Source organism: Balaenoptera physalus (assembly GCF_965194825.1).
Source record: "Balaenoptera physalus genome assembly, chromosome: 20".
NCBI classification, from domain to species: Eukaryota; Metazoa; Chordata; class Mammalia; order Artiodactyla; family Balaenopteridae; genus Balaenoptera; species Balaenoptera physalus.
In genome coordinates, this window is record NC_138901.1 from 56570505 (window position 1) to 56593206 (window position 22702).

The 22702-nt window shown below is 44.9% G+C and overlaps 1 protein-coding gene across 6 annotated transcripts; it reads left to right on the forward strand.

Annotated features, from left to right (window-relative positions):
• Positions 1–4: 4 nt before the first annotated feature.
• CNTROB (centrobin, centriole duplication and spindle assembly protein) lies at positions 5–22297 on the forward strand. Of its 6 annotated transcripts, none has more exons than XM_082441844.1 (20): positions 5–93; positions 755–1256; positions 2042–2126; positions 2378–2459; positions 2949–3105; positions 3998–4114; positions 4328–4444; positions 4780–4878; positions 6012–6248; positions 6592–6726; positions 16758–16939; positions 17517–17642; positions 17844–18006; positions 18631–18892; positions 19815–19969; positions 20233–20296; positions 20471–20641; positions 20792–20924; positions 21413–21485; positions 21743–22297. In XM_082441844.1, exons 2-20 carry the CDS (start codon positions 984–986, stop codon positions 21866–21868), a joined length of 2757 nt encoding a protein of 918 aa, XP_082297970.1. In that variant the 5' UTR covers positions 5–93; positions 755–983; the 3' UTR covers positions 21869–22297. The 6 variants fall into 6 exon arrangements, with proteins under 6 accessions (XP_082297970.1, XP_082297973.1, XP_082297972.1 ...); XM_082441847.1 differs by having other exon boundaries at positions 16806–16939; XM_082441846.1 differs by having other exon boundaries at positions 2982–3105.
• Positions 22298–22702: the final 405 nt, after the last annotated feature.

The window sequence follows — 22702 nt, forward strand, 5'->3', positions numbered from 1 at the left end:
GATACGCGCATGCGCGTCCAGGCTCTCCGGCTCCAGAAGCTGTGAGAGCGGCTGAAAACAAGGTGTCCTGAGGTGGTGACGTCATCGAGACGAGTGAGGCGGGGCTGCGGGCGGTGGGCGGGAGGCTGCCAACGGTTTTGATTGTGGGGTAGGGCGCGGGAAGGGGGGTGTCTTGGTGTTGCCGAACTGGGGCTTAGGGGAGGGGGGCAGTCCCTTGTCCCCACCTTGGCCGACTGCGTGGCCGAGGACTGGAGGTGTGGAGAGTAGTTGGAACGGGGTGGTCGGGGTAGGGGATCTCAGGCTAGGCTTGAGCGCGGCGTACTTTTTACGGACGTCTGAGGGCGTGACTGAGTGTTCACCAAGTTTCTTTGGGGATAGTAGGGAGGGAGGGATTCTAGGGACCTTGCTATGGCTTTCTTGACAGGAGGGATGGGAGGGGATATACTAGAGAGTTGACCCTGGGTAGAACGGGTGCAGTGGGAGGAGAGGGGAGGTGGGGAGCATGAGGTTCCTGCCCCTCTGAGACCACAGCCAGTTGAGGGGCAAATAAGGCAGCTGGACGGAAATTAGGCCTCTATTGGATTTGGGTCCGTTTCAGTTTGCACGTTCTGGGTGTGAAAACTTAAGAGCTCAGTTGACCAGTGATAGCCTGTGCCAGAAGTTGATCTGCAGCTTTCAGCGCTCCAGAGGAACTGCAACAGGTCTTCTGTCCCCACTCTCTCCTTGCTGCACCCTCCTTTTCCACTGTTACCAGGAGCTGTGGAAAGAAATCCTTTTGCCCTCTCCCATGGCCTCTGGAACCGTTGGAAACCTCTCCTCTAACCAGAAAGGCTCCATACCCTCATTCAACAAGAATCCTTCACTTGGAGTCTTCCTCCTTTCTCCCAAATCTTCCTTCTCGGGAGACTTTCCCCCTGGGCTCTCCTAAAGCAGAACCAGGAGTTCCCAGCTCTGCTGTCTCCAGTTGTCTCTTCCCTGTACTCATGGCAACATCAGCTACCAGCCCCAGTTCGCCTCTCCGGGCCAAGGATCTCTTGAGTGATTCATCAGAAGCCCCTGGGCTGAACCAAGCATCCTCTGAGGTGACCTCCCAGCTGTATACTTCTTTGCACCTCAGTCGTCAGGCAGAGAGCACAGCCCGAGCCCAGCTGTTTTTGCCCACCACCTTCCCACCTCCTCATGAGGTGTTAGATGGCTTGGCCCAAGAGCTGAGTCACAGCTTGTCGGTTGGATTGGAGAACAACTTGAAGAAAAAGGTGAGGGAGGTGTGTCTTGGAAACCTCTAGGGTCTTGGGATTGGGGGTGTTAAAAAAAAATAGCTTTACTGAGACTTGAACTCCTATTGTTGGATTCCAAATTCCTTTTAACTACACAGTCAGTCATGCTTGTTCTTGGGAACAAATGTTTATGAGGGAGAGAGTGGCCTGGGCCACCATAATTTGGAAAGTTGTGAAACTACTAGCTCTTTTTTTTTTTTTTCCTTCAGAGACACCTGTGGGATAGGTTGCTGTGCTTTAACTGGGATGTGGGTGCTGGGTGTGAGGATAAGGTTTCTTCATCCCAAGAGGGAACTAGGGACTTAAGGAAAATATGCTGAGATCCTTCCAGCTCAAAACTATTTTGATCATATGGTTCAAAATTTGGCATGTAAATCATTAAAACATAGTTTAATCAATTATACATGTTACAGATAGATAGGGTCAGATAGAGCAGGTATCATAACCAATCTGCAGACTGGTTAGGCCGCCTAGAGTTTGAAAACCTGATTGCCATGGACTACAGAGTCTTTAGACAGGATATTTGCCCTCTAGTTGGCAAGAATCCTCACCACTCTTGTCTTAAGGTGCCCAATTAATTCATTTACATTACCTGTGTGGCTTCTGTAGACATTTGAGTTTCTTACTAGGTCAGTTCTATTTGTCTTGTTTTCCCAGGTGTGAGGGTAGAAATTCTTGGGCCTTAGGGGCTACTGGACGCCACCTGCTCTGGCGGCGGGTAGATTATGGATTATTGCATCTGATTTCCGTGTTGCTTTTTCTAGGATGGTTCCAAGCATATCTTTGAGATGGAAAGTGTTCGGGGTCAACTCCAGAGCATGCTCCAAACCTCACGAGATTCGGCCTATCGTTGAGTGAACCCCTTCCCTATAAAGGAGAACCTAGATTTAAGGGGTGGGAAAAAGTGGAGAAAGGAAGCAGGGTGTGTGGGGGGTGGCGACCTAGACCTCGGAGATAAGAGATTTCTGGAGGAAAGGTTCCCATTCTTTGGGAGAGGGCAGGAGGAGTGGGTGAAGTAGAAAGGAAGGACCTCTTCTTCAAGTGGTCCCTGTTCCTGTCCTTACCTGACCCTGGCTGTGGGCCTCTCTGGCTGCCCACAGGGGATCCCGCTACTCCAGGTGCCGGCTCAGAGAGACGGGAAGAGGACTCCTTTGACAGTGACAGCACGGCCACCTTACTTAAGTGAGTTTTCCTTGGGGTTCTCCTAGCTGACTTCCTTTCTTTCTTGGAAAGCCAAGTGTTCTAGTGCTTAGCTCTCCCTTTACTGCTTTTGTATCTCTTAAGGACCTAAGATGCTTGTCACTTAGCTTTCAGTTTTCATCCTTTCTCTCCTTTCTTCTATCCCCTTTCCTCCTTTGGGAACATGGGCATCTGCTGCTTAGTACCTGGCTCTCTCCCAACTTCTAGTCCTTCTTCCTCCAGAAGAGCTAGTTTGTTTCTGCTGAGACTTGTACTGCAGGGAGTGTGTGTGGAATAAAGGAAGGAGCACTACAGAGTGAATCACAGAACCTGAGTGCTATCTATGGCTCTATCACTTATCTACCTAGCTTTGTAACTTTGGGCAAGTCTCCTGCCCTGAGTTTCAGTTTCCTCTTTTGTAAAATGTCACAGTTGGACTAGTGGATCTCAAAAGCTTTCCCAACCCTAATATTCTCTACCTGATTTGCTCAGCACCCGGCCCCTGCACGACTTATCTCCATCTAGCTCAGCCCAAGCCCTGGAAGAGTTGTTTCCCCGCTACACCAGCCTTCGGTCAGGGCCCCCACTCAATCCCCCGGATTTTCAGGGGCTGAGAGATGCACTGGATTCAGAGCATACCCGTCGCAAGGTGAGATATAAAGGCTTCCTTTTGACAGCAGCAAAGATTAGAAAAGGGGCTGAAGGTTAAGGGCCTGCAGGCTGGGACTTTGCTCAAATGGCTCTGCTGGAAGGCAGGCCTTCTTTGACCATCCTAGCTATAATGGCACACCTCCCCTCCAGGTATTATTCCCTCAGATCATTCTGTTATTGCCTTCATGTAGTTTATCAAAGTCTGATATATCTTGTTTGTTTTCCCCCTCTAAAACCTAAGCTCCATGCAGGTCACACCTTATCTTGTTCAGCACTTTCTTCCTAAAGTCTAGAATATACCGAACACATAGAAATACTCTGTGCATGTTTGGTGAATGAACAACAAACTTTGTTGGCTTGTGCAAAGCTACCAGTGATATAATGAGCTTTGTTTCTGTGAGCCTCAGCCTATCTGAAGGGGGCAGAGAGAGGGACAAGGCAGAGGAAGAGTCAGAATTATTGGTTGTGTTGTCATTTTTGGAACCTTCTCTTCCTCCATTTTAAACTGCCTGGCCATGAATGAAAGGCTTTCCCCTTTATCCTTGCCATGTTGAATCGTTGTGTCCAATATGCTTCTTAGGGCAGGAGTAACTTCTCACTCTTTGCAGCATGGGCTGCTGCACCCCTGCCAAAAGGTTCATGGAAATTTTTCCCAGGAGATCTGGAAAAGGGAAGAGGCTGGAAACTAAGCCCCTGCTTCCTGAGGTGGGAGAGGAAGGTGTTGGAGGTCTTAGGCTACAGAATTCCTGATTCTCCTTCCCAAACCTGTTCTGTTCCTGGGACCCAGGCTCCCTGTCTCCAGCCCATTTCCCCTGTAGAGGAGCTGGAAAGTTTGGAGCTTTGGCCAAACTGAGGATGGCAACACCCAGACTCGTCATCCTTCTTCCCAGCATTGTGAGCGCCATATTCAGAGCCTGCACACCCGCGTGCTAGAGCTTCAGCAACAGTTAGCTGTGGCCGTGACTGCCGACCGCAAGAAGGATATCATGATTGAACAACTGGACAAGGTGCCAGGGTAGCGGAATGCGGGTGGGTCTCTCCATGGGGGACACCAAGGAATAGTGAATAGGGGGAGGCCAACCAACATTTCTTTGTTCATGTTGGGAGCTGGGGTAAGTGGTGGGTTAACTGACCACTGGGAGAAGGTGGCTGTTGACCCTGCCCCTGTGGGCAGAAAGAGGGCAAAAAAATTATTTGAAATTCTATCTGACTTTCCTGAGACCCTGGCGCGCGTGGTGGAGGGCTGGAACCGGCATGAAGCTGAGCGGACAGAGGTGCTTCGGGGACTCCAGGAGGAGCGCCAGGCAGCTGAACTCACTAGAAGCAAGCAGCAGGAGGTGTGCAGCCTGGGTCACGGGGCTTTAGAACCTGGGTCACCGACGGCTGGATGGGAGAGGGTAGAAACAGCTCTGGAATCAGGGCTCCTGACACATTGACCTCAGTCTTGCCGTAGCTGGCCTGACAGTTCTCCTCGCTTCCTCTCCCTTCAGTGTTTCTGCTGTCAGACTTGCGTGGTTGATGCCTTCTCAGCTTTCCTCACGCCATGTGGTCTTCTCTCTGGCCCCCAAGTCATTTAGTTCACTCTTGCTTTTAGAGTTTACGTTGTTAATGATTTTCGAAGTGCCAGGATTCCCCTCAGTTCCTCTGTCCTGTGTTCCTCTCTCCTTGAAAGACAGTAACCCGCCTGGAACAAAGCCTTTCTGAGGCCATGGAGGCCCTGAATCGTGAGCAAGAAGGTGCCAGACTGCAGCAACGGGAAAGAGAGACACTGGTGAGAATGCTTCCTGGGTTAATTCCAGTAGAGGCTGTTAATTACTTCTAGAGGGATACGGGCTTTTGATGGAATGTGGGAGTTCATAATTTGGGTTGCACCAGGGCAAAGTGTGTTCTTTAAAACACAAGTTCTGGGGGCTTCCCTGGCGGTCTAATGGTTGAGACTCTGTGCTTCCACTGCAGGGGGCACGGGTTCAATCCCTCGTCAGGGAACTAAGATCCCGCATGCCTCGGTGGCATGGTCAAATAAATAAATAAATAAATACATAAGATTTCAAAGAAAAACAAAAACACTAGTACTGCTAGATACTCTACAGAAAGTAAGCTCTGCCACCAAGTAAGTTTGAGAGACTCAGCAGATTGTATCCTCATTAAAATCATTTGGATAATTATTTTTAAATACAGATTTCTGACCCTTTCCCAGAGTTTTTGATATATGGGGGGTTGGGGAGCCTAAATATTTTCAGAAATTTCCTAGGTGATTTCGTTCAGCCAGGTTTGAGAACCCTGGTCTATGGCAGACCAGAGAAGGTGTGGGATGAGACTTACTCAAGTTTCTAATTGCTGAAATGATAAGATGATTACCCATATGAATTAGTAGCCAGGTTTAGAATTTCTTGCATGCCTGACACGTGCTTGCTACATGCATGCTGGTACTTATATTCCTAACAGGCTACATCCAAGAGCGCTGATGGAGGCTGCTGGTTGGCTAGTACACGATTGCAGGCTGGATTTTCTAGTCTTTGTCGAATTTCTTTTGATGATTATGGTGATAGCTATTGTATATTGAGTACTTACTACATGCCAGAGACACTGTGCTAAATTATTTACATACGCTTTTAACTTTAATCCTCACAAGGTAGACTGTAATATGCCCACTTTACAGATAAGGATGTGTGCCTCAGAACACAAAGTAAATGCAGAGCTGGGATTCAAACTGAGATTTGAACCCAAATCTACCTAACTCTGGAACAGAAGCTCTTATTTACCATATTATAATCTTGTGGGCTTGTTAACTATTGTATTTTAACGGATGTAATTCTCAGCGGGCAAACTGTATGGGGGTAAGGGGGCAGATTGCTGGTCTCTTGAGGGCATGCTAGGGATCTTGGTTTTCTCCTGGGGCTATAGGAAGAGGAAAGGCAAGCTCTGACCCTGAGCTTGGAGCTGGAACAGCAGCGGTGCCGGGCCCTGCAGGAAGAACGGGATGAGGCTCGGGCTGGGCAACTCAGTGAGCGTCAACAGTTGGAGACACTTCAGGTGGCCCTAGAAGAAGAACGGCAGACCTGGGCCCAGCAGGAGCACCAGCTTAAGGAATGCTACCAGGCGCTGCAGGAGGAGAGCCAGGCTCAGCTGGAAAGGGAGAAGGTAAAAGCGGCACTTGGGGAATGGGGGAACAGATGAAGGACAAAATAATTGAATGAGACGGATGTCAGAAAACGCGATGTAGTGGACTGGGATGGAGAGTGAAGAACTATATGTGGGAGAGAAGACTGAGAGCGTAGGGCCTGCAGGAAGGGCTGGGGGCATCAAATACATGGAGGGCCGAAGAGTGAGATTCAACAGAGATGAGGAAATAGGTCACATGTGAGGAGAGAGGAAGCTTGGTTTTTAGGGTACGGGAGGATGAATCGGGGAATAGAGGTAACCGGGAGACAGGCAATGAGGTACAAACTTAAGTTTGATTTCTCTTTCTTACGGGAACACCCAGAGGGAGGCCCAGGCAGCCCGGGAGGCCCAGCAGCAGCTGGCATTGGTGCAGTCCGAGGTGCGGCGGTTGGAAGGAGAGCTGGACACAGCTCGGAGAGAGAGAGACGCCTTGCAGCTGGAGATGAGCCTGGTGCAGGTCAGGAGGCAGAGGTTCTTGAGGAGAGTTCCTGGTGAGAAGACGTAGGTCTGAGGCAGAGTGACTTTCAGGAGTCAGTGCAAACACTCCCATTTCTAACTAGAATTTTGACCTTTATGGGCCTCTGTTTTTATGCATAAAATGTGTGGTAAGGGCACATTAATGAGTTTCTGAGAGACTTTTCCTTATTATAATGGTTGACTTAAGGAGACACCCAGTTTCTGGGTTAGTGAGGCCAGTGTTTGAGAGAACACGCTATTACTTTTCACCTGGCCCATTGAGTTGGAGGGCTGACCACATGGAAACTAATTTATCACGGAGGGCCAAGGGTGAAGACGTTAGTAAAAAATTCGGTAGCAATTTATACGCTACTGTACCCCCTGAACTGATGCTAGCTGTGCGTGTCTATGTGGGCATTCAGTAAACCTATCGAATGGTCCTTCTATGTAAGCTCTGTGCTGGGATAGTCCTAACACAATAGCCCCGGCCAACAAGGAGCTCACCAGATAGATGGGGAGTTTGTCTAGCACACACATTTTTGAAGGAGTATGATAAATAAGAATTTAGAGTAAGGAGAGCTACTCTTTACTCAGACGTCATCTTCCTAGTGAGTTCTTGCCCAAACACACTGAGTAAAATCTGCAACCTCTGACAATCCCTGTTCCCTTTCCTGTTTAATTTTTCTCCTACTATACTACATAATATACCTTTTTATTTATTTTACTTAGTATTTAATTTTTTAAAATTGAAATATAATTGACTTACAATATTATATTAGTTTCAGGTGTACAACACAGTGATTTGATATTTTTATATATGTTACAAAGTGATTGCCATGATAAGTCTAGTTACCATTTATCACCATTCAAAGTTATTACAATATCATTGAATATTCCCTATGCTGTGCATTATATCCCTGTGACTTCTTTATTTTATAGCTGGAGGTTTGTACCTCTCGATCCCCTTCACCTATTTCACCCATTTCCCCACTCCACCTCCCCCATAGTGTATCTTGTTTATTTTCTGTAAGTTGCATGAGGGCAATGATTTTTGTCTATTTACTGTTAAATCCCAGAGTAGCGCCTGGCTTTAGTGTTGTTCATGTCCTCCATTTCGTTATTGTTCCATCGATTATTGAAAGTGGGGTATTGAAGTCTCCAACTGTGGTTGTAGAACTGTCTGTTTTCTCCCTTCAATTCTGTCATTTTTTTTCTTCATAAATTTTGGGGCTCTATTAGGTACACATATATTTATAACTGCTATATCTTCTTAATATAACCTTTTTGCTTAAAATCTATTTTGTCCGATATTAATATAGCCCCCACCTTGTCTTTTGTTTACTATTTGCATGGACTATCTTTTTTCATCCTTTTACTTTCAACCTTTTTGTGTCTTTGTAAAGTGAGTCTCTTGCGGACAATGTATAGGTGCATCATGTTTTTTTCTTTTAATCCATTATGTCAATTCCTGCCCATTAATTGGAACATTTAATCTGTTTACATTTAAAGTAATTACTGTTAAGGAAGGACTTCTGCCATTTAGCTGTTTGTATTTTGTATTTCTTAAATGTTTTTGTTCCTCAGTTCCTCCATTACTGCCTTTTATTTTTTTTTGATAGTTTGTTGATATTTTTGTAGTATACTGTTATCTTTTCCTCTTTCCTTTTCTGTATATTTTTAAAGTTAGTTTCTGAATGGTTACCTTGGGATTACAATTAACATCTTAAAGTAATAATAACCTAGTTTGGATAATACCTACTTTAGTTTCAGTAGCATATACTCTGTTCCTATATGTCTCTGTCCCTCCCCCTTCATATTGTTATTGTTACAGATTTGTAACTATTGTTTTATGCCTTTGCCTTTTAAATCATATTGGAAAAAAGGAGTTACAAACCAAAAGTACAGTAATATAGGTTTATATTTGCCTGTGTAGCAACCTTTATTAGTTGCTTCATATGGCTTCAAGTTACTGTCTAATTTCATTTCGTTTCAGCCTGAAGGACTCCCTTTAGAATTTCTTGTAGGGCAGGTCCACTAGTAATGGTCACCCTTAGCTTTATCCATCAGGGAATGTTTTAATTTCTTCTTCATTGTTGAAGGATTTTCCTCACATTCCCCCCGCCCTCCCCATATAGAATTCTTAGTTGACAGTCATTTTTCTTTAAAACACGTTGGGACTTCCCCGGTGGCTCAGTGGTTAAGAATCCGCCCGCCAATGCAGAGGACTCGGGTTTGAGCCCTGGTTCGGGAAGATCCCACATGCTGCAGAGCAACTAAGCCCGTGCACCACAACTACTGAGCCTGTGCTCTAGAGCCTGTGAGCCACAACTACTGAGCCCGCATGCCACAACTACTGAAGCCCACGCGTCTAGAGCCCGTGCTCCGCAACAAGAGAAGCCACTGCAATGAGAAGCCCGCGCACAGCAATGAAGAGTAACCCCCACTTGCCGCAACTAGAGAAAGCCCGTGCGCAGCAATGAAGACGCAACACAGCCAAAAATAAATAAAATAAATAAATTATAAAAAACAAAAAAACATGTCATTCCACTACCTTCTGGCCTCCATGATTTCTTAGGAGAAATCAGCTATTAATCTTATTGAGGCTCCCTGGTAAGTGACAAATTGCTTCTCTCTTGTTGCTTTCAAGATTCCCTCTTTGTGTTTGGCTTTTGATAGTGTGACAATAATGTGTCAGTGTGGATCTCTTTGAGTTTATCCTGCTTAGAGATTGTTGAGTTTCTGGGATGTGTAGATTTATGAATTTTATCAAATTTGGGGAGTTTTTGGCCATTATTTCTTCAGATATTTTTCTCTGTTTCTCTTGACTTCCCTAATGCATATGTTGGTATGTTTGATGATGTCCCAGAGGTCCCCCAGGTTTTATTCATTTTTCTTCATTCTTTTTTCTTTCTGCTCATCTGATGGGATAATTTCAGTTGCTTATCTTCAAGTTCATTGATCCTTTCTTCTGCCTGCTCACATCTGCCATTGAGCCCCTGTAGTGATTTTTTTTTAAATAGATTTTATTTTTTAGAGCAGTTTCAGGTTCACAGCAAAATTGAGTGGAAGGTACAGAGATTTCCCATATGCTTCCTAACTGCAGCCCCCCACAGCTTCCCCTATTAGCAGCATCTCCCACCAGAGTAGTACATTTGTTACAGCTGACACATCATTATCACCTAGAGTCCATAGTTAACATTAAGGTTCACTCTTGCTGTTGTACATTATATGAGTTTGGACAAATTTATAATGACATGTATCCACCTTTATAGTGTCATACTTAGTTTCACTGTTCATCTCTTCCTCCCTTTAATCTCTGGCAACCACTGATCTTTTTACTTTCTCCATAGTTTTGCCTTTTCCAGAATGTCATATAGTTGGAATCATATAGTATGTAGCCTTTTCAGATTGGCTTCTTTCACTTAGTGATATGATTTTTTTCCATGTCTTTTCATGGCTTGATAGCTCACTTCTTTTTAGTGGTAAATAATATTCCATTGTCAGTTTATCTTTTCACCTACACATCTTTGTTGCTTGTAAGTGTTGGCAGTTTTGTTGGTTTTTTTAAAAATATTTATTTATTTATTTATTTATTTATTTATTTATTTATTTGGCTGTGCCAGGTTTTAGTTGTGGCATGCGGGATCTTCATTGCCACCTGCAGGATCTTTAGTTGCAGCATGAGGGATCTTTAGTTGCAGCATGTGGGATCTTTTAGCTGCGGCATGCAAACTCTTGAGTTGCGGCATGTGGGGTCTAGTTCCCTGCAGGGATCGAACCAGGGCCCCCTGCATTGGGAGTGCAGAGTCTTAGCCACTGGACCACCAGGGAAGTCCCAGTGTTGGCAGTTATGAGTAAAACTTCTGTAAACATTCATGTGCAGGTTTTTTGTGTGGACTCCTTTGGGTAAATACCAAGGAGTGTGGTTGCTGGGTCATACGGTAAGGGCGCGTTTAGTTTTGTAAGAAACCACTATAGTGTCTTCCAAAGTGAGTGTACCATTTTGCATTCCCATCAGCAATGAATGAGCGTTTCTGTTGTTCCACATCCTCACCAACGTTTGGCATGTCAGTGTTCTGGATTTTGGCCATTCTAGTAAGTGTATAGTGGTATCTAGTGAATTTTTCATATCATCAGTTGTACTTTTTCAGCTCCAGAATTTCTATTTGGTTCCTGTTTATAATTTCAATCTCTTTAAATCTCTTTATTGACACCCCCTATTTGTTTATACTTTGTTCTGATTTCCTTTAGTTTATTGTCTAAATAGCTCATTGAGCATATTTAAGACTGTTGATTTTATGTCTTTGACTAGTAATCCCAATGTCTGGGCTTCCACAGGAAGAGCTCCTGTTATATTCTCTTTTTCCTTTGAATGAGTCATATTTTCATGTTTTTTTTTTGGTATGTTTTGTAATTTTTTGTTGAGAGCTGTATATTTTGAGTATTATAATGTAGTAACTCTGGAAATAATATTTTCTCCCTCCTCAGGGATTTCTTTTGACAGCTGCAGCCGTCTGTTTGTATAGTGACTTTTCCAAATGGTTTTTGCAAATGGTATTTCTTGTGTGTGTTAATTGACATTTCTGTTCCATTATCTCTGTGATTAACCTGTGATCTAACAGATTTTCTTAAATGTCTGGACTCCCTCCTGCCAAAAAAAAGTGTACATGTCTCTTTATTTATTTGTTTGTTTATTTATTTATTTTTAAGATTTCTTTTTTTTTTTTAATCTACTGTGCTTGCTAGCCTGGCTAGGCTCCCATTTTTCCTTTACATTGACCTAGTAATTCCGTACTGTTTCATTACCTCTTTGATACTTTTTAGGAAGAGATATACATGTATATACATATATTTTAAAAATATCTTATTCAACTTGTTTGTTTTTGTTCAGCACAACAGTTACTCTGAATAACAATCTGCCAGTACTAGAAACATGATCTACTCCTTCTCTTCTTATACTTTGAAATAGTTTGTAAGGTTGGATTTAATATGTATTTCTTGAATACTTGGTATTTGACTTGATTTTGCTTCTTGAATGTTTCTAGAAATATTTAGGGGGACTTCCCTGGCAGTCCAGTGGTTAAGACTTCGCCTTCCAATGCAGGGGGTGCGAGTTCAATCCCTGGTCAGGGAACTAAGATCCCACATGCCTCATGGCCCAAAACATAAAACAGAAGCAACATTGTAACAAATTCAATAAAGACTTTAAGAATGGTACACATTAAAAAAGAAAAGAAAAGCAATCCTTTAAAAAAAAAAAGAAAGAAATATTTAGGGTTTATATTTCTTCTTGAATTATTTTTGGTGTTCTCTTATATATATCTATTCAGTCTAAATTTTCTAATCTATTGACTTAAAGTTGTTCATAATTTTATCTTAATGTCCCTGGCATCTTTTCTACTTTTTCATTCCAGATATTGTTCATTTGTGTCATTTCTCTCATCTTTTTTTTTTTTTTTTTTTTTAATTAATTAATTAATTTATTTATTTTTGGCTGTGTTGGGTCTTCATTTCTGTGCGAGGGCTTTCTCTATTTGCGGCAAGCGGGGGCCACTCTTCATCGTGGTGCGCAGGCCTCTCACTATCGCAGCCTCTCTTGTTGCAGAGCACAGGCTCCAGACGCACAGGCTCAGTAGTTGTGGCTCACGGGCTTAGTTGCTCCATGGCATGTGGGATCTTCCCAGACCAGGGCTCGAACCCATGTCACCTGCATTAGCAGGCAGATTCTCAACCACTGCGCCACCACGGAAGCCCTCAGCATCTCTTTTTAAAACCATCTTACTCATGATTTAATTAAATATATTTTCAGAAAATTAACTTTTGGCTTTGTTGATCTTTTTTTTTCTGTTTTATTAATGTCTGTACTTTATTTCATTTCTTATATTTTCTTTGATTTTATTCTGTTGTTCTTTTTAAAATCTTCTTAAGATGAATGCTTGCTTCTTCTAAGTTCCTCCATAAGTACTAACTTAAGTGCATCCTACAACTTGTCTCATGTGATATTTGCCTTATTGTTTGGTTCTGAATAACATTCATTTAAAAAAAATATTTGTTTATTTGGTTGTGCCAGGTCTTAGTTGTGGCAGGCGGACTCCTTAGTTGTGGCATGCATGTGGAATCTAGTTCCCTGAGCAGGGATCCAACCCAGGCCCCCTGCACTGGGAGTGAGGAGTCTTAACCACTGCACCACCAGGGAAGTCCCCTGAATAATATTATTTTTTTATGTGATTACTTTTTGATCTCCTGGGTTATTTCCAAACGTATAGGGTTTTCTAATTATATATTTATTATTGATTTATAGCTTAAATATTTGTGATTAGAGAGCATGGTCTTTTAAAAAATTACTTATTTATGTACGTTCCACCCAACTTTTTGTGTTGAAATATTTCTATCTTAAATGTTGCTTGAATAGTAAGTATAATGAGTACACTTAGATTCATCAATTGACATTTTGCTACATTTGTCTGTTGTCTGTCTGCACCTCTTTCTCTCTCTGCCCCTTCCCACCCCCCTTCCTCTCTTTTCTTGTCCCCACCCCCATCATTGGAGAGTTTCTTGTGGATATCAAGAGAGAATATACTATTTTTATTATTTAAATTCTTTGAAAATTGTTGAGACTTATCCCTTAATATATGGTCAAGTTTTCTAAATATTTCATGTGTGCTTAAAAACATGTATTTTATAGTTGTTTGGTGAAGTTTTATATGTCTATTTGTATATTTGTCTAGTTTGTTAACTATGCTGTTTAAGTCATTATATCCTTTTTTATTTTTTTTCTATTAAAAATCTCACTGAGTGTGGATTTGTCTATTTCTTCTGTAGTCTGTCAATTTTTGCTTTATACATTTTGAGGCTCTCTTATGATTAGATACATATAATTTTTTAAATTGCTATATCTTTCCTGGTAAATTGAGTGTTTTATTCTTATGAGATGACTCTATCTCTTACACGGCTTTTTGCCTTAGAGTCTAATCTTGCCTAATATTAATAGATCTATACTGATCTTTAAAAAAAATAAAAGTTTCCCTGAGAAATATTTTTCTAACCTTTTTACTTTCAACCTTTATATATTTGCCTTTTGGCTGGAGCATTAAATTCATTTAATTTAATTAGTTTATTCATAGCTGAATCCATGTCTTAACTTTATATCTTATTTTGTCTTGCTTATTCAATGTTTATTTTCCTCTCCTTTCTTGTCATCTTTTAGATTCATTATTTTTTCCGCATTTCATGTTTGTTTGTTTTTTTGTCAGCTAGTTTTAAAGTCAAACTCAGTTTCTGTTTAAATTCTCGAAGTTAACTTATCAGAGGTAAATATCAAAGACAGAGAAAGGAGTCGTCAATTCTACATGGATGGGTCAAGGTAGTCTCCCCAGAGAACTCTAAAAAATATTTTAAGATGTAAAAGTTATCTGTAATACAAGTTCAAATATTACAGAAGGAAACGGTTGCCTTCCCTTCCCACATCACTTTGTGTCCTTTTAGAACCTTTTCATATGGGTTTCTGGGCTGGTGCTTTAAAAAAATGTATATGCATTCGCTGCAACTTGTTGTTTTTACCTCATAATATATCTTAGACATCTTTCCATGTCAATACATATAGATGTATGTTATTTTTAAGAATTAAATTAAGATGTATAGATGTTATTTTTAAGAATTATATAATATTGCTGTAAATGGATGAATCATAGTTTATTTAAGCATTTTCCTTTTGATGAGAAATTTACACTGATGTCAGTTTTTTTCACTATTAAAAATAATGCTGCAGGGAATTCCCTGGTGGTCCAGTGGTTAGGACTCCATGCTTCCACTGCATGGGGCATGGGTTCGATCCCTGGTTGGGTAACTAAGATCCCGCAAGCCACACGTTGTGGCCAAAAAAAAAAAGAAAAAGAAAATAGTGCTGCAGTGAACATCATTGTACATAAATCTTTGGCACCCCTTCTGTAGGTTAGATTCTTTAAAGTGGAATTGCTGGCTCAGATGGAGTATATATTAAGTTTTTTCATTAAAAAAATTTAGGGTAGTGATTATTTTATAATGTATAAAAATATTGAATCACTATGTTGTATACATGAAACTAAAAAAAGAGAATTTAGGTAACAAGGCATCTAGAGTAGTCAAAATCATGGAAACAGAAACAGTGGTGATGTTAGGGGCTGGGGAAGGAGAAATGGGGAGTTGTTGTTCAGTGAGTATAGAGTTTCAGGTTTTTTTTATTTGTTTATTTTTTGGCTGTGTTAGGTCTTCGCTGCTACACGCAGGCTTTCTCTAGCGGGTCCTACTCTTTGTTGCAGTGCGCGGGCTTCTCATTGCGGTGGCTTCTCTTGTTGCGGAGCATGGACTCTAGGCGTGTGGGCTTCAGTAGTTGTGTCTCGCAGGCTCTAGAGCACAGGCTCAGTAGTTGCGGTGCACAGGCTTAGTTGCTCCGCGGCATGTGGGATCTTCCCAGACCAGGGCTCAAACTCATGTCCCCTGCATTGGCAGGTGGATTCTTAACCACTGCACCACCAGGGAAGCCCTAGAGTTTCAGTTTTACAAGATGAAAAATTTCTACAGGTCTGTACAACAACATGAATATAGTTAATACTACCTAACTGTACACTTAAAAATGTTTAAGCAGGTAAGTTTGTATTATGAGTTTCTTACCACAATTTTTTAAAATTAAAAAAAAGAATTTAGGTAACTGTAAGGAGTTTGGTTTGATTGGAACCTATTTGGGAGAGATGAGATAGATGAGTGGGAGATCATAAAGGGCCTTATAAGCCAGTTTAAGCAGCCAGAACTTTATTCCTTAGACAGTAGGGACATTTGAAGGATTTCGAACAAGGAAATAAATTGAGCATCTTTGTGCTTTAGAATATTCACTCAGGCACAAAGTAGAGCATCCACTAGGGCCGGAATGAGAGAGGGTGGAGGGTAGAATAGAGTCAGGGAGATCAGTTAGACTTGAAGTAATATTGAATTAATGTAGTAGTGAGCAGAAGGGTAAATTAGAGAGCTGTTAGTATTGAATAGAATGAAATGACCAGTGGGAGGGGCAAAGATGTGGGAGGAGTCAAGAATAACTCCAGGTTTCAAATAGGTTGGGTGTTTCAGTGGAGAGTGGTGCCATTAACTAAGGCAAGAAATATAATAGGAAAAGGTTTGAGGGTAGAAAAACAAATGAGCTCAATTTTGGATGTGTTCTATTTGAGGCATATACAGTAGGTTTCTGGGTATATGGGCTTAAAGCTTAGAAGAAAGGTCCAGGCTAAAGAGAGAGATATAGAAAGTGTTTTAAGGTATAAACGGTAGCAAAAAACATGGCCTAAATGCTAGACATTTGCTCTACACAGGTAAAACCATCAGTGACCCAGAATGGTAGCATGTGGTCAAAAAGAAAACTGAAGACAGAACTCAAGGAAGCATTCTGCCTTGATGGGCAGTTGGAGGAGGAGCAGTCAGCTGAGACTGAAGAACAATCGGATAGAATGAGATTGTGTGGCTGGTGGTATCACAGGAGTGAAGGGGAAAATGGTTTTAGAAGGAAAAGCTGATGTAGGTGGCAGGTGTTGCAGCGAGATCACATAAGATAAAGACTGAGAAATAACCACTGCGGGATTCAGAAATTAAGTTCTTTGCCATGCAGGACTCTGAGTGGAAGTCAGATTTCAGTGAGTTGACAAGGATTATGAGGTGAGAAAATAGACAATGATTCTGCTTTAGGAGGAGGGAACACAGACATTTTTTGAATGCTCCCCGGGTTTCAGGTGGTACCCCAGGAATATTGCATGTGTTACCTCAGACACGTGTAACACATGATTGTTCTACCTAACTTTTCTTTTGTCTAAAAAAAAGATATTTCTATTGTCCAAAGTCATTTTTACTTTTGTGTACACATAAGGTGTGCGCACCTCATGGTTTAATAAGGAAAGGAAACCTCTTTCACTCCTTGTGGCAAAATTCTTGTTTCTTTATCTCTTAGGCATACGAGGTAGCGTTGGTACATGGATTTTTTTGTCTACCTTATATCCTCCATCCTCTTCTAAGCCCAGACAGAACCGAGCTGACAATGACCCTGCCTTCCCTTACTCCCAGGCCCGGTGTGAAAGCCAGCGGATCCAGATGGAGTCGGAGCTGGCCGTGCAGCTGGAGCAGCGGGTGACAGAGCGGCTGGCGCAGGCTCAGGAGAGCAGCCTGCGTCAAGCAGCCTGCCTGAGGGAGCATCACAGGTACGTGGGGCTCACTGGCTGCTGCGTCTCCCCGGCCGCAGCACGTGGTGTCGGGGCCCGGCCCAGACCCTCTACTGTCTTCCAACGCACTGGCTGCTGTCAGTCTCTCGGTGGGAGAGCTGCCTTCAGGTTCACAGGGAGAGCCAGACGTGCTTGGGGGTTTTCCATTTTCACCCCATAGGAAGCAGCACTTAACCAATGAGTGATGGCCACAGGAATATACATTTCCAGCTCCCTTGCCCCCGGTGGGTACAGTGGTGAACTTGGACCTGCAGCGTTTCCGGAGCCGCCCTGGGGGGTTGAGCCTCCTCCCCCCTTCACCCCTAGTCCCCTGCCATTTCTCTTCTAGAAATGCTTCTTAAATGAACCGCTTTCCCATAAATCCTCATCTCCGTCTCTGCTTCTGGGGAACCCACCCTAAAATACCAGCTGTCCTCTTTGCTGAACGCCCCTGTGCCGCGGCTGGGCTGGCTGGCTGGCTGGCTCACTCTCACGTGCACGCGTTCTGGCTGTTTCTTACTTGATTAGTTCTTCTGTCTCAAGATTCAGTCCTCTTTTCTCGCCTGTGTCCTCTCAGGAAGCAGCTGCAGGAGCTACACGGACAGCACCAGCAGGAGTTGTCCGCTCAGTTGGCTCAGTTCAAGGTGGAGATGGCAGAACGGGAGGAGAGGCAGCAGCAGGTGGCTCAGGACCATGAGCTCAGGTGCCGCCCCGGGTCTCCCCGCGAGGCCGCAGTCCCGAGGGAGTGGCCAAGGGCCCCTTCCTCCGTAGCCCCGGCCCCTCCCGCCCCGGCCCCAGCGCCCTCCACAGTTTCACGTGCTCCGTATTCCCCTCTGGTTCTTCCTCTTCTCCGAGTCCCTGCTTTTTTAAAAGCCCGACATTGCCTCTCGTGTCTTGCCCTCAGGCTGGCCCGGGAGCAGGCGCGAGTGCGGGAGCTGCAGGCTGGGAGCCAGCGGCTGGAGGAGCAGCGGGGGGAGCTGGTGGGGCGGCTGCAGGCCCTGCTGCAGGCGCACTGGGAGGAGGCCAGCCGCCTGCTCAGCACCGCCGCCCTGCCGCCCAGCCCCCCGGTACGCTGCTCAGGATTGCGTTTAGACCCCTTCTCTGGAAATCTAGCTCCCCCCCCCAAGGGCGGTCCATAGTTCACCCCTATGTTGGCATCTCCTACTTCCTTCTTTTAATTATTAAATGTTTGTTATTAGCTAAAATCTTTTTTGGAATAGATGATGACATGCACATGGTAAAAAGGAAAAAAATCCAAACTGTTCAAAAAGGTATACGGTGAAAAGTAATCTCCATCCCATCCCTGCACCTCGGTCTCCCGGTTCCTCCCCCCAGAAGCAGCAGCTGTTACTGGTGTCTCGAGTGCCGCCCCCGAACAGTAGCCTTCTGTACACAGTTTTGTGACTTTCTACTTAACCAAGTGCTTATTGGTGGACATTAATGTTGTTTCCTGTATTTTGCTTCTACAAACAGTGCTGCAAAAAATATCATTAATATATGTCTTTGTGCAAGTATATCTATAAAATTTCTAGAAATGGAATTGTAAGTTCAAAAATAAGCATTTTAAAATTTGATAGAAGTTTGATAAATGTTCCCAAATCTCCTTTTAAGGACGTTCTACTAATTTGTAATCTTATTAAAGTGTCTGTGCCATGTCTCGTCTCTTCAAGCGCACCCTCTCTTGTGCCCAGGTTCCTCCCACCGATCCCTCCAGCCCTGGGCCCCGGGAGCCGGAGAAGGGGGAGAGGAGCATCTGGACCGTGCCCCCCGTGGCCGTGGCCCTGAAGCCCGTATTGCAGCAGAGCCGGGAAGCACAGGAAGAGCCGCCCAGGGTGCTGCCACCTGTTCTCTGCAGCCCCTCCCCAGATCTTAGCCTCCTGCTGGGCCCCACTTTCCAGAGCCAGCATTCCTTCCAGCCCCTGGAGCCAAAGCCGGATCTCACCTCATCCTCAGGTGACTGGGGACAGAAGTCACTGGGGTTCTCCTTACCCACGCGGATTCGCTCCCTCTTAACCTAGCTTCCTTTCTGTCCGGGACTTGAGCATTTCATTTCCCACATCACTTAGTGACCATAAATTGCAAGGAGCAGAAATCCACTCGTTTGTTCAAATAAAGGGAGTGATGCTTATGGAAATGTGATGTATCTGTGCTTAATGAGAACTGGGGTTGGTTCAGGGGAGCTGCCAGGAACTGGGCAGCTGTTCCTCGTCTACTGGGGCCTGCGTGGGCTCCGGACTCTGCCTCCCCGGCATCTGCTCCTTCCTCTTGGTCAACCAGCCCTCTCTCTCCCTCAGGTTCTTGCTCTCACAAGTTTGGTTTGCACGTGAGTTTGAGCAGCCATGACACTGACTCCAGAAAGACTCTAGACAACCTTACAGAGACATTGGTGCCTCTGTTTCTTAGGTCCAGTTTAAAGAGAGGCGATCTGTTGGGTTGGTAACCATCCCTTGGATCGGCTGACCTTGAGTGGTGGCCACGCGTGGTTTAGTCAGCTGTGACTTGTGGGGAAGACGGTGCTCTGTGTGGTGTAAACATGACAACCCAGGTAGAATTAAGAAAGAGGGCACGTTCTGGTGAAGGAGCCGGAACGTGTCTATCGATCTTAAACCATTCTGTGCTGCGGTGGTATTTATTTATTCAGCAGCCGAGTACCATAGCCTTCCCCTTCTGTCTACACTTCTGTCGTAGAACTCAGCTGTGCCAGCTCTCAGTTGCCTTCAGTTCATCCCTCTCCAGCTGTTTTCCACTGTGACCAGCTTCTCCTGGCTGTGCTGCCCCTGTTATATTGAATAGGCCCCTTCCTTCCAGGCCTTTGGTGAGCTGATTTGCGGAGAACCCCCTCCCCTACAGCACACGCCCCTGTTTCACTTTACAGCTGAGGCCTTCTCTGCAGCTGGGAGCTTCCATCCCGATCACAGGGCAGAGCGGCCATTCCCTGAGGAAGATCCTGGGTCCGACGGGGATGGCTCTCTGAAGCAAGGGCTGCCGCCCCCTTCCCAGCTGCAGGGCCTCAAGCATTTTTTGCACCAGGTAAGAGGGCCCACCCGTCCCACCTTGTTTTCTCCTCTCCTTCCTCAGTTTCTCTTTCTACTCTGGGAGACTAGGATTCTGACTTCATCCGCCTTTTAGGACTAAGACTTCGTCCCAGCTTCTGCCTCTCCCAGTTGGAGTAGTTCCTTCTGGAACTTAGGTGACCAGCCCCGGCTCTTACTTCCCCAGCTGCCGCTTCCCTCAGACACTGAGGTCTCTTTCTTCAGCGGCCCTCAGGGAACCTTACTGTCTTGTCCCCGCAGCTGCTGGAGACGGCGCCCCAGAGCAACAAGAACCCCTCCAACGACCTGCTGCCCCCTAAGTCTGGTGAGCACCACCTGTGGGGAAGGCTGGGGCCAGGCCTGGAAGGGGCGGGAGATCCGGTTACCAGGGACGGGTCTTTAGGAGCTGGCAAAAGTGACGAAGCCCCACGAAGGCTAAGGTGGCAGGATTCCTTGGATTTTGCCCCATTTCCTGATTTGAATCTCTTTCCTTTGCTAGGTCCTCTGACTGCCGCATCTTGGGAGGAAGCCCCTCAGGCGCCACGCCTCCCACCCCCGGTCCATAAAACTAAAGTGCCCTTAGCCATGGCGCCCAGCCTTTTCCGGGTCCATGAGCTTCCCTCAGCCCATTCGCAGAGCAGCGGTCCCAGCGTTGGCTCCCCAGAGAGAGGTAAGCAGGTCATGGTTTACCGGCAGATAAAAAGGGTAGGTCTCGGGTGTGGAGCTGGTACCTGGAACTGAAGGCCCGTCTGGACTCCGAGAGCTGGGATAGGGTTGGGGGAGGGCCTAGGATGACGACCATTACTGATGTGTCTCTCAGGTGGAGATGGGCTCGCACCCTCGAGGCAGCTGATGGAGGTGTCTCAGCTGTTACGACTGTACCAAGCTCGGGGCTGGGGGGCACTGCCTGCCGAGGATCTGCTGCTTTACCTGAAGAGGCTGGAACACAGCGGGTACCAGCCTGGGAGGGAGGGGAGGAGGGCCTAGGTGGATGGGACCTGGATTGTGGGCAGGAGGAGTGGAGAGCGCGCGTTGTCCTGTGAGTAGCAGCTTCCGTCCTTCTCTGGGGAAGAAGTGAGGGTGGGATGTAGATCGGAGTCTCCTCCAGCTCTCACTCCTCCCCACCCGTCTTTTGTCTCTACTTTTCTGTTTGTCTGGTTTTTTTTTTTTTTCACTTCTTAAAAAAAAAATCTCTTCTCCATGTTTTTCTACCTTAGTTTTTTCCTCTTTACCCTGCAGCTCAGAACTGAGAGTCCTAGGATTGTGACAGTCTAGTATAACTCAGTATTTGATTCCACTAATGTTTCCTCCTGTTTGATCCCCGGGTCTGTCTTGTTTGTTCTTATTCTTAAGAGACAGAACTGGGGAGTAGTTCGTGCACCTCGTGTGGGGAGAGTGCGGGGAACAGCTGCCCATCCTCATCCCTTGATTTGTATGGCAGGACTGACAGCCGAGGGGATAATGCCCCCAGAAGGAACACAGACTCCCGCTTGGGTGACATGCCCCGGAAAGAGGTGAGGGAAAGTAGGGCGGGGGTGAGGGGCTGCGGGCTCTCACTGGCTCATGCCTCGCCCTCTGCACACCCACCAGCTGGCTCTGTCCTCTGTCGCCCGACCCCTCCGATCCCGGGTCCCATTTTCTGTAGCATGGCCCTTCCCCTTTGCTGACTGACTCTGGCCCTCCCCACGCACGATGCCTTTCCTCGGTGGCAGGGGGGCAGTTGAGAGGACGCGACACTGACTTTTTTTTCCTCTTTTCCCTCAACTCTCAGATTCCCTCCCAGGCTCTCCCTCGCCGCCTCGCTACAGCCCCTAAGACTGAAAGACCTCCAGCTCGGAAGAAGAGTGGGCACCCTGCCCCTGGTAGCGTGAGGAGTCGGGGGGGGATCTGGAGATAAGCCCCTGGCCTTTCTCTTCTTTGGTCTCTTATTTTTATTATTTTAATAAATCTCAGTAGTCTGTATTAGAGTCTCTGACTCATAGAAATTTGGAAATGGAGGATTTACAGGAAACCACTTTGTGAAGAAACCTCATTGTTCTATTTGAGTATGTTTTTTATATGTTTCTATTTTATATTCTGTGGAAAAAGACACGAGTGCTTTGAAAGAAAACAGTCTGTGGCAAGGTTTCAGAAGCATTAGAGAGCTAAAGCTCGGTGTTTCAAGAGTAAAACCCACAGAGTGATTAGCTCTGGTCTGTAGTGGAATTATGATGATTCTTATTTTCTTCTTTATACATTTCTGTATTTTCCAGCTGTTCTAAAACAAGTATGTATTACTTAATAATCAGAAAAACACTTTCAATAAAAGAGTAAGTTATTGTATAAAGAGTTTCAGTAAAAATTTGATTGTTGGGGAGACAGTTTTGTGTTTAAGGAGCAGATAATTCTTTCAGATGGCGCTAGTAGGATTCTAATGGACAGATTCTGCTCCAGCCAGGCCACATGTTACGGCTGTAATCGTCACTCTTATGGCTTTGAAACGTGTATAAAAGACTAGAGTGCTGGCAAGGAAAAAAAGCCATGATTGTGAAAACTTTCATCCTAATACTCACCAAAATGAACAAAGAGAAACAGTATTAGAGAAGAAAATGACATTAGTGTGAAAGTGTGAAAGACCCCAACTTCGTAGGACAAACGCTGAAAAACCCGTAGTACAGTTTAGATTTTTTTTTTTTAACATCTTTATTGAAGTATAATTGCTTTACAGTGGTGTGTTAGTTTCTGCTTTATA

Bases quoted from the DNA above. Each gene is read 5' to 3' on its own strand.
- CNTROB (XM_082441844.1), top strand. From the start codon at position 984: ATGGCAACATCAGCTACCAGCCCCAGTTCGCCTCTCCGGGCCAAGGAT. The intron at 1,257-2,041 runs GTGAGGGAGGTG...TGCTTTTTCTAG, and splicing joins AGAACAACTTGAAGAAAAAG to GATGGTTCCAAGCATATCTT. The intron at 18,007-18,630 runs GTACGCTGCTCA...TCTTGTGCCCAG, and splicing joins CCCTGCCGCCCAGCCCCCCG to GTTCCTCCCACCGATCCCTC.